Source organism: Solenopsis invicta, chromosome 13 (assembly GCF_016802725.1).
Source record: "Solenopsis invicta isolate M01_SB chromosome 13, UNIL_Sinv_3.0, whole genome shotgun sequence".
NCBI lineage: Eukaryota > Metazoa > Arthropoda > Insecta > Hymenoptera > Formicidae > Solenopsis > Solenopsis invicta.
In genome coordinates this window covers 7084125-7105865 of record NC_052676.1, presented here as the reverse complement: position 1 = coordinate 7105865, position 21741 = coordinate 7084125, and the positions used below count along the sequence as shown (strand labels likewise).

General features: G+C 35.9%; 1 protein-coding gene across 2 annotated transcripts in view; it reads left to right on the top strand.

Moving 5' to 3' along the window:
* The window catches only part of LOC105205585 (protein apterous), a 54812-nt gene that overhangs the window by 1051 nt on the left and 32020 nt on the right, over nt 1–21741 (top strand). Inside the window, exons 2-3 of one of the 2 annotated variants that reach the window (XM_011174983.3) lie at nt 18154–18442; nt 19404–19809. In XM_011174983.3, coding sequence (XP_011173285.1) covers nt 18154–18442; nt 19404–19809 — 695 coding nt within the window. Of the gene's footprint in view, nt 1–18150; nt 18443–19403; nt 19810–21741 lie in introns of both variants that reach the window. The other variant, XM_011174982.3, reaches the window with a different exon arrangement.

Sequence of the window (21741 nt, the reverse complement as noted above, 5' to 3'; positions counted from 1 at the left end):
GATATCAAATGATTTATACGTTATGATGCTGTAGAAAATCGAAAGAATATAAACTTATTTTAATTATTCAATAATATCTTTATTAGGAAAAGGGGTTTTATTTTTTTATTGATACATTTCAACTGTTAATCACATTTGAAAATCAAACATTGTTAGAAGAATCAATGCCAATTATGCTCTTTGTTAATTAATTTTACATACAACTGGAATAAAGTTAATTATTTGCTTCTTTCAGCATTTAAAGATAGTATATAACTTTTGTAAACACTTAACACATGCACATTTAAAACGCCGAAACGAAGAACGAAAAAATAATCAAAGTTGGATTGACAAATTTGTTCTCAGTTGATTTATTATCGTGATGACCTGACATTTCTTGCTTCGGTTTTATAGAAAATTGAATGACAGATAAATAGTGAATGTAATGTTACATCTAAATTAACAAGTAAAATCAATTTTTATTCATATATTTCTTTACCTTTTTAATATTTTCAAATATACAACTGCAAAAATATGTAATTTATTTATTACATTTTTAAATAATAATATAGTGTTTATTTTAAAGGAATTAGACACATATTTATTTTATATTAAATTTATAAATAAACAATCCAATTTTTTGTCTAAAGTGTAGGTTTAGTTTAAAAGGAAGTAAAATGAATTTTTTAATCAAAGTATTCGCCGTTGCTTTCGATTATTTTAAGTCATCTTTCGAACAGCTTATGAATTTCATTTTTGAAAAATGCTATGTCTTTGGACGCAATAAAGTCGCCAAGTCATTTTTGTATCTCGTACACTGATTGGAAATGCGTATCGGACAAGGCATGTTGCATCAACCGAAATAAATGGTAATCCGAAAGTGCTACGTTTGATGAATACGCCGGGTGTTGCAAGACGTCCCAGCCAAAACTCATTATGATGTCTTTTGTGTTAGAAGTAACGTGTGGCCTGGCGTTGTCATCCAGCAATTTCACAGGATGTTCTTTACCAATATACGAGCGTTTTTGTTCCAAATCCTGACTCAAGCGAGTTAATTGATGTTGATACAAGTCCTCAGTGACTCTTTCACTCGGTCCCAACAGCTCATGATAAATTGCGCCCTTGATATCCCACCAAATGCAAAGCAGAACCTTCTTTTCGAAGCGTTTTGGCTGTGCGATGAATGTTGATGGTTCACTGAGATTTATCCATGACTTCTTGCGCTTTGGATTGCGCTTGTCAAAAAATATTCATTTCTCATCGCTCTCTTAGCAATTTTTTGCAAGAAAGATTTTTTATGATGCTTATTGAAAAGAGAAAAGACACGCAACCACTCGTTCATTTTTGTTGGTTTCATGCGAAACCCATTTTCTTCTTTTTGGATCTTTCCCATCTCGTGTAGGCGTTTGGAAATGGTTTGCTGCGTTACTTCTAACTGTTCTACAAGCTCTTTTTGCATTTGTGCCAAATTTTCAGCAGTAGTTCCAAAATTATTGTTGTCGGGCTACTTTTGAAAGGCGTTGTTTGTCGATCAGACTGAAAAGTAACCACTTTTAAACCGTTTATACCAAAATGCGCACACATTGTACGATGCAACAGATGTTTTATCTCGTCTTACTAAATAGTTATGAAACATAGAGAAAAGAATAAGAAGACTGTAATAAAAGGATTTCTCGTTTTGTCCTCTAAAAATGTCTCTTTTTCGCTTTCCAATCTTTACATAAATTGCTTGCATTTAGAATTTCTTGAATTAATAGCTTTACTTTGAACTTGCATTCCAATATGAAAAACGTATTTTAAAAAATATCGGGAGATATATGTGCAAATTTATGCACAGGAACTTGTAGTCAGTAATAATTCGAATTGCCATAATGATGACAAGTCTCATTTTATATTAATAGATTATTTTCTTTTTCCTGATTCTGCGATTAGCTACTTTTATAACATAGCTACGTATATTCTCTATTCCAATAGCGAAATGCGACTGACATAAATCTACACTGTTTATAAATTTCATATATTTATTAAATTCCGGTATATGGAAGTTTAAGTTTATACCGGTAAATTCCGGTATATATCGAAAGTCTACGAATTGTCAAAACAGCGTTATTATTTAAAATCCGAATTAATGGACAATGAGTCAGTAGAATGTTGGCCGAAAATATGATTATCCGCGCGACTAAATTAATTTCAAACTCTTCGGCCACGTGAAACCAGTTTTACGTAATAGCTTTACCGAAACCGGAATGACGTTTTAGTTCCACGTGAGAATATAATTTTGCGTGAGCTCGATGAAAACAGATTTCGATGACGAAACACAGAATTTGTGCACGGACGTGTACAAATCATTATTATCATCAATGGTGTTGCAGATCAAATCGAACCTTGGCTTCCCGCGAAAAAATTGTACATATTTTCATTTTCTCCTTGTTTTATTAGAATCGTGATTTTTATAGGGAATGATTGTCAGCATCTTGTACATACATAGCTCAACATTTATTTTGGAAGGTTAAGCTAAATTTTTAAAGCTTATTATTTACTCTTATTTTATTTAGAAATTTTCTTTAGAAGGGACGACGTAAAGTTGACGTTTAAGTTTATGTGTATTTTGAACATTTTTTAGTGCTATAACTTACACAATTCAATTGTATATTAATTTTGTACTCTCCGAACAATTTGCTTTACAGTTTCTGTAAATTTTATGAATTTTCTCGTGGCCGTCGCTGCAGTGTCGAAGAATCAGTTCGATTTGAAAGTGTGACAGAACGGATTCAGGTTGAACCTACCTATCTTGTGATCTCGAGATGTGCGACGGATTCGCTCCAAAGCAAATCTGGCCACAAAACGTCTTGGACTTAATTTCGTAAAATAATAAACTTTTGTGATATTGTTCTTAATAATGTTTTATCAATATTAGGAATTGTTTTTATTAATAGATGTATGTAAATCCTTTTTATTGCAACAAGTTGTAATTTTTTAAATAGAAGTCTAAAAATCCGCTTTTGTCAATTGTATCGAATATGAGACTAATGTGAGAAATGCAATAAATGTAAGTGTTATTTCGAGAAGATCGTAATGTAATGTTATCTGTTATAACATTTTGAAACAAAGAAAAATTATAAATCTTCACTTTAATTTATTGAACCGTAAAAATGGATTTATTCTTGATGTAATGCTGAATTACTGCCGAATTATTTATCACTTATTCGCACATATGTTTTAGTTGGGAAGTGGAATTTGAAGGTATAAATTATTGCGGAGAGTTTGACATTTTTGGAAAGATTATCTAAAGGTCATAATATGTTATATACGCCAAATGACTGACCTTGTGCGCAAATTTGATATAATTGATGTAACGTCAGCAGATATTGACTAATTAATATTTAGATCAAGCTTTTTCAGATAAGAAAATCACAAATGGAACAAATGAGAGATTGCATTAAATAATTATGTATTATATGTGGACATGTGTTTTGAGAAATTCCTATCAAATTGATAAGTGAGAAATAAATTTGATAACTAAATGAATTTCTATCAAATTGACAAGAGGTCAATAATGTTTGAAAAAAAAAAAAATATATATATATATATTTTTTGTAGCATTAAAAATATTTGACCATTTTGAGCGCAAAACTGCGAGTGTTAACAACCAAGTGATCTAACGTGAAAATTCAATAGGCAATAATTATTTAGAAGCTGTAAGCAACAAGGATTACGTGGCCAGGTGTGATAACATAGTTCTACCTTCGAGTAACATTAATTTGCTCTCAATCAACCGGTCGAGGCCGGCTTAAGCAACGAGTACTGCTTGTAAACAAACGTAATTGATTGTCCCTTGTCATCGATTAATTAAACTGACGCATTAATCACGCGTACGCTAAATGAAAGAAGTGTAAAGTACAACATTGCTAAAGAGAATTAGTGCGATGTTCTTTCCTTTAAATTTCGATATACCAGCAACTATTAATTAATAATCATTGAAAAAAATGTATTCAAAAATCTGAAATTTAAATTATGTTAATTCGTATTTTGAATTATTATTTCATATTACATCATTTCGCCGAAATTATTATATAGAATTTTAATATGAGTTAAATTTACATAAATATTCTAATTTTGAAGTGTCAAATTTTTAAAAACAACATATAAAACGATACACAAGAAAGACACATGGTACAAAGGCTTTTTGTTGTGAAAGTGTACATGAAGCAAATTTAAAACTATTTTTTGCCTAATATCTCGTCCTAACTTTAGCTTACTATCCCTGATTTTATCTAAATCATTCCTGCTTGGTTTGATAGACCCAAAATACTTTTATCTGCTCATATTCTCGAACCTTAATTTTTTTTTTTTTTTTTTTGAAAAGTTTTTATTTGAATCTCTCGAACCGACAGTAATAATCTAGGGTTAAAGAACGATAATGTAATTGACATATTACGATATGAAATTTTGTGTAAATTACATAAGACGCTCATTTGCTACAGAAAAACATAAATCAAAAAATAAAATTTTTTAGTTTAAGTGCTTTCAATATATATTTTCAATATATATTTCAGATTACCAAACATATATATATATATATGTTTGGAAATGATTTAAATCTAAACTATTTATATTTACTAATGTCAATAAATTTTTTGTGTACACAAGCTTAATGAAGATTTAAAAAATCTTATAAAAGTTTAAGGAAAAACTCATAAAAGTTGAGAACACCACTTATTTGCTACAACGATATAAGTCACAAATGATTATTGCAAAAAGAATGAGAATTTCTTATCTTACGTGTACATGATAATGTGCCAATAAATACATGAACTTATTTATACCCATTAAACTTGTATAAACAAAAATTATTAATATTAGTAAACAGGTAATTTAGATTTAAATAAATTTATGCATTTTCATCAGCCATTAATCGAATCGACATATGAAAGTTGCAAGGACTGGTTTTTAGCTTACATTATGCATAAATTACACGCGTTTATCTCGATTTAAATAATTCTGTTCGATATATGTAAGTTAAGTAGAAATACGGTTTCTTTTATATTTAACGTCTGAAGTATGCAATCTTCTTGAGCTTGCAATGAGACGCGTTACACTCTGTACATATGTGTTCTTTGAACATTGCAGACGCCGTCGCGATTCGGAAATCCGTCTAGTTCCTAGCGGCCGTCTCTTCCGCGGAAAAGCGCGTCGTGCTTATCAGCAATATCGTTCGATTTGGCGTCGGCCAGTCTCACAGCGCAAACGTCGCGTACTTTTCCTAGCCCGCGTCCGCTCGCGACAGCGGGAGAGAAAGTAAGAGGGGACGATCAATGTGTATAGCTTCGATGAGATAAAAGGCCATCTTGCTGTGAACGTGTCTGGCTGCGATAGCGCGCGCCGTTTGTGACAAGTATAATTTATTATACGCCGAGATTATATCCGTCGCCCTTTCTTACCCCTTGCCACCCCCTTCTCCCTGCCCTTCTCAGCCCCCCGCGCGCACTAGACGCCGTCCGTCGCGGACGCCCGACGCTTAATTTCACACTCGAGGCTTCAACCTGGTCGACTTCATCACTGCACTTGTTGTTGACGTTATCACGTATTTCAGAAATGGATGTAAAGAGTGTCGGAAAGAGAGAAGCGTTTCGGGCAATCGACGAAAATTCTTTGCGTTAGTATGTACGTATTTCTTGTTTGGCAGATTAATTTTTTTAAATGCCCAATATTACGTAAATTCGCGATATTTCTCTGATAAAAATCTTCTTTAAAAATCCTTATCGTTGCTGCAACATTGCTGAAACATTCATCCATAAAATTAAAAATTTTTTGCAAGGTATTAAAATAACTAAACTATTTTAATGTAAACAAAATTTGTTAAATGTTAATAAATGTTATTAAATGTCTAATAAAAATTGCTGTCTTAAAGACTTTGGAAATGTATACTCTTTCTCTGAAAAAAGAATGTGACAGCTAATATTAAATGAAATAAAACCATTTAAATATTTTATTAATATAATAGAAAATAATTTAATTTTCTAAATACTTTGTTATTACTAAATTTGGTTATATTTATTAAATAGATGTATGGGGTATTTAGTAACTGTTATCAAACTCTAATTTTAGTGTATATAAAAATTACACACGAAATATATTATTGAGTATTAAAATCTATTATGATGATCGTTTTATCTTGATTTTAATTGTGTTATTAAATGATACATTAAAAATTATTTTAATCTGTCAATAGATTTTAATTTATCGTAGATTAAAAATTATTTTAATCTATCAAAATTTTAGTAACAAAAACTATAAACTTGAATCAGGATAATATTCATCTACACTAACACTCTTCTTCGCTTCCAGGACTAATCATGTTCGATTATCTACCCTACGATATTTATTTAACTTCCTGATAGAATTTCCCTGCTTGTAGCAGGATCTGTAACTCTTAATGACGGTATCATTATATTATCGTTGTGCAGTTTTTTTATAATATTTACGCAACAGCAACATAACGATACTGATACAATCAGTAATAGTTACAGAATTCTTCTACCGGTATAATCTCAATGAAAATTAACTTCAACAATACAAGAAAAGACAAGAGCGCAACACAAAAAACGTCATCGAATCGATGAAAAAAATATCTTACATAAGTTACTCATTATTGATTGATATTGAAAAGAATATAAACTGAAGAATAAGAATAAAAAAATGGGAATATGAACAACACTTATTCTAATTAGACATTTAAAGTGTGGGAGACGTTGATGATATTCAAATTAACTGATACTGAAAAATAATGGCGAGTTGAGTTTTAAGTAACGTCGTTCTCTTTAAATCAATTTAGCATTTAAAAAACTGCATCTTGAAACATATTTAACTTAGCCCTCTCAGGCAGTTAGGGTAATATTTTTCACAATAATAACTGTAAATTCTTTACAGTTTTTTAAGATGCTTGTAACATCATTATTAAATCTAACGATCAAATTACCTCTCTAACTCTTATAGAGTAAAAAATTATTTAAAAATTGCATAGACTCTACTTTTACTTTATAAGAGTGAATTTTTATTCTTATAAGAATAAGTTTTTATTCTTATTAAAGTGACAAATAATTCGAACGTACATTGCACAATTTTCACTCTTTTAGAGTGACGTTTCACTCTTCAAGGTTTAGAGAATTTAAGATATTACATTTACAGTTGCAATTTACGATTACGTTGTAAGCCCGTCGGCATACAATTTATAGAAATGAAAAATATATTTAATAGTTGATATAAAAACAATGTTAAGACTCAAGATTCGCTTTGGCCGAAAAATAACACTTTTTCTGATTTCTTGTGTTACTCACATATTGAAAATCTAATTCCAACTTATTATTATTTAATTTAAAGTTTGGGAGAAGATTTATTGCTCCAGAAATTAAAGATTTTTTGCTGAGAGTAATATGATCGCGCAGTTCTTCCTCGTCGATTGTTATGTCGTGTTGCACTTAATTTACCTCGATCACACAGAGGAAAGCCAGATTTCGGGGCCGACGGACGTTCGCGTGTCGAAATCGTTTAGCATGCAAGCGCGCATTGAATGTCGCGTCGATGAGTCGCACGCAAATCCGCGCTTGCAGCGAAGACACTTAAAACTCGACAGTTTATTAGATATATTGTATATAAGAGCATACTGAGCAACAACGAGAGATTCTAGGAGGCGATTTTAAACTCGTATTTTTCTTTCTACCGCGGAAACTATCCTGAATCATGTTTTTCGAATAATACACTTATTAATATGAGGAAGAAATAATTGTCATCGATCTATATAACTCTTTTTAGAGATATCGTTTTCTGTGTCTCGTAGCAACAGGATGACATTCGATGATACGAACTATAAATATTTCGCTTAATTCTAATATCAGCTAAAATATTGGATTTTGAAAACTGCAAGCTGCTTAGATTTATTCTTTTCTTTCCTATCAATTATAAAAAAAATTTTAATCGTGACCATTCAAATTTTAACCCTGAAACCAAATACAAAGGACAAAGCAATAATTTGACTTATAACATATAGTTTATGCAGAGCAAATTATTGTATTTTGCTGTAGTTTCAGGTAAATAATTTTTAAACGAGTAAATAAATCCAAATAGCGTTTTGCATGAATATTTATTAGTTTTGTTAAAGTATAAAAGTTTCAGAATGCTACTTTTTCATCGAATATGCAAATAAACATTACAAAACGCGATTTTATACATAAGAATCGAATTAGATTACTTTTAAACCAGCAAGAGAATTGTGCTCAAATTTTGGACAGATGCTCAAACGGAACGATATATACAATTTTTATATTGTTGGTAATGTTTTTAGATGTGAACAATACATTAATAATTTGATAACAGTTTAACGTTTGGACCCACCGAAGGAATTCGAAAATTTTGTGCCCGACGGCACCGTTGAGCATAATAATTGACTCGATATAAGCGTCCCTAACTGTCGAGCGATTCTCGCGGAATGCGAGAAGCAGGATGATGCCCATTCGAAGGGGACCGCTAATCTCTCGGGGTCAGGTCGCGATTCTTGGCCTCCCCGGCATGCGACACCCGCCGCTCCTCCAGCGTGTTAACAGAACTCCGTTTATCAGGACAATCGGGAGGAAGGGAGGGGCGGAAGGGGGTAGAAGAGGAAGAGGAACGGGTTTAAACCTCGCGGGACTAACCGACTATTTTTCAGACGCCTCGTGTTTTGGCCGATGCGAGCTTTGAAAATACATACCGTGATTTATGTATCCATCGCTCTCGTTCGTGATTTACGCAGCGCTCGCAGCCATTTTTGCTGACTGCAAATGAGGATGAGGAACAAACAAAGAACAACGACAGTTAAATATAGAGTAAACAGACTCATAACTGAGCGCATAACTGAACGCAAATTTGCATATTCTCGAGAGAATACGATCCGTTATTACGTATATTAAAAGTCTACGTATAAAATTATTCGTATATACATATATTAAGTTCTTGGCGGCGAGACGTTCCAATTGCTGCACTGTATATAGAAGGAAAACGAACTCTCAGCGCGATAAGTTACTTCTACGTGAAGTTAATTTATGAGTCGACCGAGATAAATGTCTAATCTATTCATAAGCCGCAGCTGGTTAATTGATTTTCAGGAATATTTTGCGAATAAAATTAGCAACGCGATAAAACTGCACTCGCGCGAGGTGCCATCGATACTCTTTAGGAGTCTAATAATACGCTTCAAAGTGGAGCGCGATGTGGCGCGAATCAACGATCCGGCTAATTTGCGACGTACGCACGTCACCGTTCTACGGTGACAACGCTTCTCGCTTTGGCTTAAGAAATAGTATCAAAAGGGGCATCGTCTGTGCGACACGCGGCCGATGTATATTCGCCGAAAGTCTCGCTAAGAGATAAATTGAACTCCCACAATGCGCGTTAAGCTGCACTGCTGTTACTTAATCTGTCATATGCCTTCATTGTTTTGCGCATTATAGTTCGTCGCCAGTCATAAATATATTGACGCGTATCTCAGAAACTTCATTTCAGTAAATCGGCGGGTAATGACATAAAAGTACGAAGGGGCTCTAACGATCGGTAATAAGTTTCGACGCTGAAAAGAAAAATTTGGTATTAATAATCGAATCTAGATAATAGTTATTTTGGGGAAATAATGTTAATGTTAAATGTTGAGTTACCATAAAACCAACTAAACGCTCATTTTACTTAGCAATTATTACCAAGCGGTTATCATTACTATGCGTTTGCTAATTATTTATTAAATATTGCACCAATACGTTTCGAGGAAAAAAAAAGAATTTAAATAATGTCAATTAGATTTGTATTGATCAAATTTACGTTATCTTTTGGTCATAACTTGATCGTACTTTGATCAATAAAACATCAAATTAACACATTTTAACTTTTCTGTTCTCCTTAGATAAACAAAATACATTTGGTAGCTATTATCAGACTTTTTTCACTAGAAACTTCTATCGCAAGTTATTTAAGAGCTGAATGTTATTTAATTGCAGTAAAATTCAAACGCCGTGAAATTCTTCGTCACTTACATTGAGGAAGGGCTAAAGCAGAAAGATAGTTCTGATAAAGTCGTAATGGTAGTTCAACGCCCAAACAATTAACATCAATCGTTAATCATACGATACCATACGATTAACGTCAATTGTTTATGGACTTACGACTACGGTTCTATTGCAGCCATCTTTCTGCTCAAACCCAAAAGTGATGTGATTATATCGACAAGGCGCGTATGCGTTTCGCAAGCAGAATTAAAAACAAGCAGAATTTCTGATTATTATAATAAGACTCAAGACATCAACTAGAATGTTTGATAGACTTTACTGTCATCCGGTAATTCTTAGAAAATTTCTGTCCATTTTAAACATACATATTGGCTGAATCCATCAGATTATCAATAAATGCAACAAGATATAAGAGGAACAGAAAAGTCCAAATTTTATCAATATGATGTAAAATTGACATTATTTTAACTTTCCTGTTCTCCTTGGGGACTCTTCTTTTCAGCGTGAAACAACCGGTCGCCTTTTCGACCTCCAATATCTCCGGTCGCTGAGAGCAGAGTTGGAAACATATCGTATTATACATATAGATATTACGAATGATATTAGTTCAGTTTTACATTCATGTATATCTCTTTGTAATTCATGTAACGTCATATTTCACAGTACAATGTTTTTATTTAGATTAATTTAGTTCGGTAAAACGTAATTTGTGTTTCATCGCGGTATTGTCAACTATTTAAAGTGCAGGTTTATTATTATATTAATTACACACACGATTAACAAAAGTGAAAAGTCTAAACGCTCCTGCTGAACGGAAGGGGTTTTTATTCAAGAAAGAAAAATGAATTCGCACTGTGCAAAATTTATGACTGCATTGCAAATTAATTAGATAGTTATGACATAATTGTCAAATATCAGATATGCGTGCTTTGAAATTAAATTGTCCAAGACAAAAATATCAGCAAACGACTGAAATTGTATACTAAAACATAACATTCACGCTTTCAATGCTGTAATACTCCTTTTTCTATTTATAGATCGCATTATCAGTAATTAAATTGATAAAAGAACGTTTTGTGATTCAGATTAATGCCAGAGGTCTCAACGTAGTTTGATGTTCTACGTACCATACGTAATCATACTCAATCAAATTCAATCACGAAATTTTTAAAATGCATATCACGCGATTTGGCGACACCCCGTATATGGGGCACGGTAGCGCGCCATCCAATATTTCTGGCTATTCCCCGCGCGAAGCTTTCTCCAGTCCGGCCGATTGGTAGCCCGCAACGGCAAACGCAGAGAAGTGCAGATAGCCGGGCAGTTTATCGGCTCTCCGCGATGTTAAGCGTCGCCCACGCGTTTTAAGAGAGACAGAGAGAAAGAAAGAGCGAGAGAGAGAAAGAGGGACAGAAAACCGCGGTCGGCACGATGGACGAGGCTGTTTATTGTTATCGCTATCGTTGACCGAGCAAGGGAAGCTGATACGCGCCGGCACCAGCACACGTGGCGCTCTGCGCGTGCATGAGCCACCGAGGTTGGCATAACACACACTTCCAGTTTTAACATTTTCCTCTTTGAGAATGCTGTTTGACTTTTATCAGGGGGATCTATCAAAGAAAAGCACCATTTTCTTTACATTTTAAAAAAGATTTTAAAATGTTTATATCGCGAAAGAGAGAACATCACGGATTTCCTTTGTAGGAAGTTATAGAGTCTACAGAACTATCCAGGGTTGAGTAGTGACTAGTTAAAGAGTTAAAAATTAATTAAGAAAGTTAAAAATTTGTAACTTCTAACTTAACTAGGTTAATTTGTAATGACTTAATTTTTAACTTCAACTAGTTATTTTTGAAACACTTTGACTTTAATTCATTAACTTTTTTTCCAAGTTAGAAATTTATCTATGTATAAGAAAAAATTGTAAGAGAAAAATGCATTCCCATGTAAGAAATAAGATTTCTTTGTCATATTATACTTGATTTACAAATAAAATATTAAGTTTGTTTATTGATCCATATTATAATTGTTTTGAGTGATTTAATTTCAAAAAGTTACGATTCTGTAATTTAATATGAATATATAATATTTTTCAAAATTAATTTCTAATTTAACTTAAGTTAATTTACTCTTAACGTAACTTTTAACTAGTTAGTTTTTTGTTCATGTAACTGTAACGTGACTAAATTAATTATACAAACCATCAACTTTAACTTAATTTAGTTAAAAAAATGTATTAATTTACCCTGGAACTATCTGATCACAAATAAAAAAAAAGACATTGTTACTTGCGATCTAAAATATATCGAACGTATTTCCTGAAGTTTATGAAATGCTTGGTATCAATAATATTAATTTGGTTAGAAATTTAATAATGCGAACTTACATTGGCATTAAACATGCAAGACGCTATTGGTATCTAGTTAAAGAGCATAAAAAGGGGGACCCTAAAGATTCACAAAAGTTGCTCGATAAAATATTAAATATTATTTTATTATATTATAAAATGTTAAATATTGTTTAAAAATATTAAGCCTCCGTGATGCAATCGAGAACTTAAAGATCCAGGCGAATTTTCAATTTTGAATTATTCCGCCTCAAATTCGAGCAAGTAAAAAAAAGAGAGAGGAAAACGTTTCACGTCAAACAATTGTGAAATCGTATTCGAGAATATTGGGAGAGTATACCGGAGCTTTTTAAAACCCAAAAACCTATTTCAAACTTTATGAAGTATCAGTGATCCGGTTGAACTAGATAAGCGGCGAAAAAAACGTTTGGATCACGGAAGGTTAATATTCCTTTTTCACAATATATTTGTATATAAATTTATTTATTTATTAAACGTAATATAAGTTTATGTCGGAGAACGTCGGAGCATTCCAACGAGAGTTCTCGTCACGTCATTTTAGGAGAGATATTTCTGTTAGGGAGAGAGAGAGAGAGAGATGCAAGAATCTTCAACTTCTTTTTGCCATGAATAACAGAAGCGTTTCAGAGGCGTTCGGACGTTTTCCTTTTAGTCGTCGATACGAAAAGTTATTTTTGATCCGGTATACACTGTATCGAGTTAAAGTCGAAGAACTCTGACGACGTCGGCGACGTTGCTGCGCCATTGATATCGAGGACGAGCCATCCCGATAATTTTTTATCCGCCGCCGTCGTTGTCGATGCTGAAAGAAATTTCGCTGACTCACAATCAGCCACGGCCCGAGCCGGGCTTCTTCGGGCTTGAGCGCTGAAAAAAGAGAGCCGAGTTACAATTTACTGCGATAACGCTGTATCTCGGCAGGTCGTGACGTAAGGTTATCGTGCATGCTTTTCCGTAGTCGGAGCGCGCTCGGTCTCGCGTTTTCAAACAAATTACCGTCCGCGACCGGCACGACGGCTTCATTTTTCAAGCTCCGTCGCTGCGCAACGTTTGTTAACGCTGTTAACCCCCTGCGTCGCGTCGTCGAACAGGTATCCCCAGAATCACATGATGTGCTTTCGATTAGTATCAAATAGAACTTGTAAATGAAATTATTTAATCTACGTTTGTAACCATTGGAACGCGCTTAAAAGTCGAGGCGTCGACATCAAACGATATACGCGTTTAATCTTTAATAAAAAATATTATAATTATCTTACACGTTGTTGCACTTTACGCTTAAAGTTAACAACATTCGAACGCCTAACACTAGAAGTATCGCTAGAGTGTCCGCTGTACTGATTGCTCCTACTTCATAGATTAATATTATATTTCTTATGTAAACAAATAAGATTTCGAATTCTTTGACTTTCCAATAATTATATCCTTCATACTGGTGAAATTCTTAGTTTTTTATCACATTCTTTATTTTCATAGTAATTTATTCGCTTTTAGTCCTTTCAGTGGGTAAGAAACGTATTGGTAGAGGACAATCGCCAATATCACTCTGTTTTCGGGTAATATTTCTTAAACAAATGCTAAAAATGAAATTTGAAAAACGTGAAAGCGAACTAAAAAGTGTCTCTATCAAATGATAACAAGTATTATGATATTGTTGCATATTTTAAAATAATTAATGTTTTTGCAAAATAGGCCTAAGAAATTCTGGGGCCTAATTCTGAGAAATTAGGCCCCAAAACTGGCATAGTAGGTATTAATAGCATAACTTAGACATGGCCCCGTAGAGTAGGAGTTAGCTATAAAATAAATTAATACAGAAACTAATGAAATATATTTTTATATATTAAACAACAAAATATAAAAATAAAAGGCTAGAATTAAAGCCTGTTACTTTATGTATTTGTTTGACACCTTATAAATGAATCTGTCGCGTTCGGCGATATTTCTCATGAAGGTATTGAAGAAAATGTGAAAAAAAATTATGAGACATCTATCAAGATTATAGTTAGACAGATTCGCTAAAATATTTAAAAATTTAATTGGCTATAGATTTGAAAATAATTTTGCAGAATCCTCAAGCTTGTTGCTAGAATATCAAAATTTTGTGCAGCATTAAATATTCTTCATAACTCTGATTGCCCAGCGCATTGTTCCTTACAATTCTGATTATCCAACATTATTCTTCATAATTTTGATTGTCCAACAAAATTATTTACAGAGCTACATTTAGTTAAATTTTTTAATAATTCTGCAAAATCATTCTCATCGTGTAAGGATGCGACAGGATCAATAATTAAATTTGATAAGAAATCTCAAATTGCACGATTTTTTATTTTTATGTTCAACTCAACATTCTAAAGTCGCACTGTTTTATCGTCACTTCGTCTACGTCTCTACGTTGAGCGCACGTACAGCACCGTTCTTCACTTTTTTCACCACGAATCCTTAACTGCGATAAAACAGGTGCTCCTTCGATGTTCTTTCAATTATCGCGTCACCGTCGTGAAGTGGCACTCACGCGGGTCTCACGCGTATACATGAAAAAAAAAAAAATGAAAAGGAAACACAAACAGATTCGCGCAGGTACGGCAGAAACGATAGGACGCGGTTTCTGCCTGCAGCCAAACGACATTTCTGACGGCATTCTACTCGGTTTCCGTGTCGGCATCTCGTGACCGCGGATTCCGCGCGCGAGCGCGTTATTTACTTCGCGGTTTCGCGAAAATGAGAGGAGAGCAGAAAAAAGGGGAGAGGATGAAAAAAAGAGGAGGAGAAGGAAAAGAGAGGGAAGGCGGGCACACGCTTGCTCTTGTGCAAGCTTCGCCGCCGGGTGAAAGTCTGTTTGCAGTCTGCGCGAGAGCACGTTGCCGGACCGCTCTCGAGATGGATAAGGATCTTGAGGATCGATCGGCGCTCGCCCGCCGCTCTCGTGAGAAATCCGTCGGCCGATCACGTCGGCCCTGCCGTTTCCCCGCCGCATTGTGTCCCACGTCCTAGTCGCGGAAGACGCGAAAGACGAGTCGGCACTCGAGTTTTTCTTCTTTTCCTTCTTCTCGTCCTGTAAATTTCTAACTCGAAGAATCATGAGTTACACCACGCCGTTCATCCTCCTCCTCTCCAATCTTCTTAGGACCGTTTGCATAATGTACGGAGAAAAGGTTAGGTTAGGTTAGCTACGACTTGAAAATTAACATACTCTTTTTTCATAAGCTCCTAAATTAAATAAACTAAAGATTATGTGTATAAACACGCGTAACCTTTAATGTATTTAATCACGAATTTTCAAAGGTATTAATTAATTTTTAACTTAGAATTAACTTTTCGGTCAATCATGTATTATGAAAACGGGCCTTAAGGAGCGGACCAAAAACAAACATGTCGAACCATTTAAGTTGGAGTGGTTCTTCAGAGATCGTTATTTGCTCCGAGGTTATGAACGACGTAACCTCGCGAATCGCTCGCGAATGGTTGCGTGTGATTGTACCTATATTTTCGTCTTATCTTTTACGTCAGCGTCAGTAGCATTGGGAAATTAGAGATGACTCACGCCCGCAGTTGAATTTACTTCCGTGCGGGATAGGTCAGATTGGTATTTCCGCAAAATTACGAACGATATCAATTCGCGAGTAATTCGCGAGGCAATTTAACGAGCCTGTTACCGCACACGGCGACTGTTCATTATGGAATAGGACAATGCAGGGGACACATTGAGGAACGCGCATTCCTGCAATGCCTTCGCCGAGCCGATTCGCGTTACGTAAGGATCAACAGCGTGCACGTGAAGATTACGTTACGCCGCGAAAGCTTGCTGAAACAAAGTCAACGGTTAAGTAAAGCCGGCTCGGAATTAGCGATTCCGATCACGTCCACGCGCGGTGGTTAACGCGATATGATCGCCCTACGTGGACTTTTGCTTCCCGTTATACGGCGGACTGCCTTTAATACTTATTAAATTCCCGCGAGATTGAAAACTGACCCGGCTCAATCTTAAAAGGCAGGTCTTTAGAAAATTAATCTCTGCAAGATCAGAAATTGATTCTATTTGATTTGACGAGAAAGATCTTTGGATATTCTTAAACACACGTGAAACTTTTTATTTCGAAAGAACAAAATTATTGAGGATTTCTATAATATTTGACGGTATTCAAGAATCTTAAGGAACATAAGTTAATAAAGATTTTTAAGATTTATCTAAAATTGACTCTAAGTGTTAATTTTTATATTTATTGAAACAAATTTTTGGAAAACTTTGAATTTTGCGAAAAAAGCTGAAACTTAAAAGTAATGATCAGTTTTGAAATTTATTAATTAAAAAATCTGATTTATTATACTTTTCTGTCGTACAGGTTTATTTTATATTTTTGTGGCATTTTCTCTTTTTTTCAACATCCAATTGTACATCTGTTTCACTTTAAATATGGAAAATATAATATAGTATTGTACAGAATAGGTTTTGAAGTCAAACTATGTTTATCGAGGATTGCGAACTGAAAAATTCGACGAATTAGATGAGTTTAATCTTATTCTGTTTCATTCTGTGTCTTGAATTCTAATCTTCAATTTGCAATCTCCAATCTGTAATAAATAGTCTGAAGCTTTGTACACCGGATTTAAGAATCAGTATTTTAACAGCAAGGTACACCGTCTAAAGTTACTTTCCTGTCGCAATCCCAGGAGCTAAAACAAGAAACATTGAATTAAACAAATGGATAAATAAATCGAAAAAAAGAATATAGAGAAGGAGGTGGAGGAAGAGAGAGAAAGATGGCAAGCAGACAGCTCGCAATTTATATCTACGCAACCAGCGGCGGGTGCATTGCGAACACTTGAAACACGGTGGCTGCCATCGGATTGGCTGCCTTTGGGCGCCTTATAGGGCCGCGCACATGCGCGCGGGCACGCTGCGCGTCTTGCGACATCCATCAGAGGCGACCGGCTACCATCGCTGGTGTGCTACTCTTTCTCTCCGCGCGTTTCTTCCCTCTGGTGACAGCGGCGGTTGCAACCCGTCGTCACTTCACCTCCATTCCATTCGCGAGCTCGGCGCTGATCGGCCCTCCTTGTCCTCGCCGCGTGTAGCTTTGTCCTTTGTCCTTTTACCTCTCCTCAGCTTTCTCTTCTTCTCCGATGTCCTGTTGGTTCCTTTAATCCGTGGATCCTCTTCGTTCTTCCAGTCTTTCTAATTGTCTTAATATTTTTACCCTTTTAATTGTGTCTTATTTTTATGATGTCTTAGTCCTTCCATTAAATTTTTGTATCCTCCTTTTTCGTTCTCATTTGCATGTCATTCTATTTGACGATCTTTTCCCTCTTCGACTTCAACAGTATCTTCTCTACATTTAGTCTTATATTTTGAGATTTCTTGTTTTCTTTATCTATGTGCTTAATTTTCTTGCTTTTAATTCTCTTTTTACTAAAAATTTTCTGTTTACCACAATCTTCTATTAATCACAATTTCTTTTCGTAGCTATTTTCTAAATTATACATTTGGATTCGCTTAAAGGGCATCACACAAGATGCTTAATAACAATAATGCTACTTTTATTCCCGATAGAGGACGTTACGTATAAGAGAGACTTTTTATCGGTTCTCAATTACAAGGAAAATGATAAGTCACGATTAATGCGGATTTTTCGCCGAATATAACGTAAGAAATGTCTCGTACTTGCGTCATACTCATATTATTGGCTTCACCTTTTACATGACAAAACACACACGAACACCGTCGATTCGATGCGCCAACTAAAGTGTCGATACATCGATTTGTTCCAGCAGCCGCCCAGCTCACAGGAGCGTGGCAGCGGCTTGGCTGTGGGGCGCCAGGGGGGACCCGGCAGCACGGGGGGGCCCGGTGCGGTGGACCAGGCGCGGGATCTGAGTCCCTGTCTTCCCGCGTCGATGGGTGATGCTGCACGACCCACCACTCTACCGTGCAGTCCTCCTGCCGCCCATCACCACGGGTCCCATCATACGCCCCTGCATCAGACCCACTGCGGCACCAATAACAACTGTTACGACGGCTCGACCACCCCTTATGAGTCAAGGGACTACGACTCACCCGGAGGTAAGATTATCTCTTACCTGTCGAAGGGGGTGGGGCGGAAGATGTCAAGATCCATTAACACATTCACCACCAAGCGTATTTTAGAGCTGATTTTTATCTCTCACTGCTTATAACTATAGAAAGGATAATGAAATGCGAGTTGCACAAAAATATGATATGTGACTTTTGTTTGATTGTCGTTCCATTATTGTTATCGGTGATCAAAGCGCCACTGAGTTTAAATAAAGGACTCAGTGGCGGTCACCAATAACCGCAAGTTACTCGAACTATCTGAATGTCCTTTACATATTTTAACTTTTGTTTCTGAAATTTGTTTGAATCATCATCGTTATCCTGATTAGATAATTCATTAAAGTAGGGTAGATTAAGGTGAATCGGATCATTATAAGTTCGAGACGGTTATCATTAGTTTTTTTATTTCATATGATCTGTTTTATCAATGTGCTAGCTATTTTCGCCCGCTTCCTTTGCAGCGGAAACAATGGTCAACAATTCTGCGTATTGCGTGTGATTCAGTGTCAATGATACTGGAATAGAGATCGCGAATGCGCGAAGAGTTCATCATATAAAATTATGATCCCAATTTTGTAAGCTCATAACGAAAAAAGGCTTGGATAAGCTCTTTCAACGAAACCACTAATTTATTTTCCATTTTTCACTGGTGATCCGCTTCAGCCTCAATGTTGGGGCGAATCGGACAATTTCCTTTTCTTGATATTTTCGTCATTTCAATAAAAAATACCATGTTCATATATTATTTTATTACGTAAAACTCAAGATGTAGAGATTAAAATTTACAGTAAAACTTAGTAACAAAATTAGTTTTTTTATTACTTTTCTCCTGTGAAAAAAAATTGATCCAATTCGCCTCGGTCTACTCTATTGTATTTGCACTGTAAGATAACGTTAATGACAAATAGAAGCACAAGTTAACGAGGAATTCTCCTGGTATATTCTTTAGCGGGTGGACAGGAGTATAGAGGCAGCGGTGGGAACTTCGAGAACGCCAATGACCTGAGCATGCCGTCGCAGACCGCGCATCACCATCACCATCACCACCATCATCATCATCCCCATCTGCATCCGCAGGCGCACTCCCAGGAACAGCAAACCACGACGGAGCACTTGCACGCCATCCCGAAGCTGGAACCGCCGCCCACGCCGCCCTCGCAATCCGAGGACGTTTCGGGGAACGTGGTCTGCGCGGGATGCGGCCTCAAGATATCAGACAGGTTCTACCTCCAGGCCGTCGACAAGAGGTGGCATGCCGCGTGCCTCCAATGCTCGCACTGTCGCCAGGGTCTCGATGGGGAGGTCACTTGCTTCAGCAGGGATGGAAACATCTATTGCAAGAAGGATTACTATCGGTGAGCAAATGCTTCCATTTACGTTAACGATTTAAATGAAGTAGGCCTTCCTTAGCTCTAAGACGTCAAAGAATAAAGAAAAATTTTAATAATATCGTGGTTAGCCGTGGATAAAATTGATGCAAACCGATGTTTGACAATAAGATAAAAACGTGCGCAAAAAGAGGTGTGTGAATCAGCGACTTGAATACTAGAAGAAGATACGAAGTCGCTATTTAACACGCTCGCAATTGCACTTCAGTCTCGAAGAGGACCTCTTAACTTGAGGATCGCTGAATACCTTCGCGTAAGAGGGTCGACACTTCAGGAGAGAATCTTGATTTCTCCGACGTGGACGATCTTATCGATGTTGAGCGATTTCGTCCTATTTTCGATGGGACGAGGCCGCGACTCGTTACGAAGTCGCCGTGAATAGCCGCGCTGCTCACGCGAGCAAGTCAAGCGCGAAGTAATTTCTACCGATTTCCAGAACCGATCTGAAGAGCCCACGCTGAAAAACAGTCGCGTCGCCTGTTGCGTAACTGGCGTTTCTCCGCGAGCGTGCACCTGTGATTTCGATCGTTACGAATGCCCGCAACTACCTACAAATTGCACTGACAGAGCCGCATTACGGAGGATAATGTGGAGCGCAATTTTTGATCGAGTTCCTCCTCAAGGCTGTTTCGCTCTGAGAAATACGCGGTTCTCAGAACGTTCTGGAGTGTCCCCGGAAACGTTCAAATTTCTCGTGAAAACGTTACGATAGAAGAGCACATTTTACAAGTTAATAAGTTTATACTTGACGCGAATCATATACTTATCTTCTTTCAAAAAGGAGATAGCTGATTGGCCAATCCTCGAGACACTCTAACTTACATTTGTCGAAGTAGATCAACGGTGAAAGTAACCTTCGTCAGTTCGTCGTAGGGATAAATGAACTCTGGTGCACTTTTATAATATCTCGACGGCCACTCGCGATGCGTCGTTATGCAGGGCCGTGGCCGAGGACCCTGACGTCGTGTCGGGATCCGGTCGGGCCTCACACGGTGTCGATTCGCGCACGTTGTCGCTTCGTAGGTACGGGGCCGACCCATACGTACCGTGGTCCACGAACTAATGGTCACGACTCGACCATTTACCTCCGGCGGAGCGTCGATTGTTGATAAGTAAATCACCGCCGATCTACGTTTCGCGAGCGACGAACGTGTACGTACACGTGCATCGGCGTCACCCGTGATGCACTTGATTGTCGATTTCGAGTGACCTCTTGGGCCACGTCAATTACCGGCAATTCATCAGTCGTCGAGGTTTCAGGTCGCTTGGTGGAACGAGCCGTGACATTTCTTTTGTTTCTAACATAGACATTTTCTCTCATCACTGGCTTGCATAGTAATTGCACGAAGAGATGAAATAATAGCAGATAATATTATTTTAAAGATTGAAAAAAATTGAGAAAAAATCTGGTTGCACAAAAATTGGAAATCTAGTAGGTTCAATCAGTATCTGACAAATAAATGTATCAAAGTTTTTTTTCTAGAAATTACTGAGTGAATAAATAAGAATAAATGAGTATATTTTCAAAATTTTACGTCTTTCTTTAAGTAAGATTTATTGCATCAAGGCATGACATATTTTTGAAGTCTTTATAAAAAGAACATAAAAAGAACAATTTTTTTAAATAAAAAAATATATTTTTTTAAAACTACAATATTTTGACACTGGCGTTTGTTTGTTTTGTTTAAGTAAAAATATTTATTTTTAAGTGAATAGACATATTATCTCAAATATATAATTTTGTATTTTCATATTTTTTACATTTAAATAACGATTTTATAAATAAGCTAATAATAATTTGTTGAACTTAATTAAATTGTTTACTTACATTAAAAAAACCCGACTGTTTTGAATATAAAAATAATCCAACAGTAATTATTTCTGCAAGAAAAGGATTGC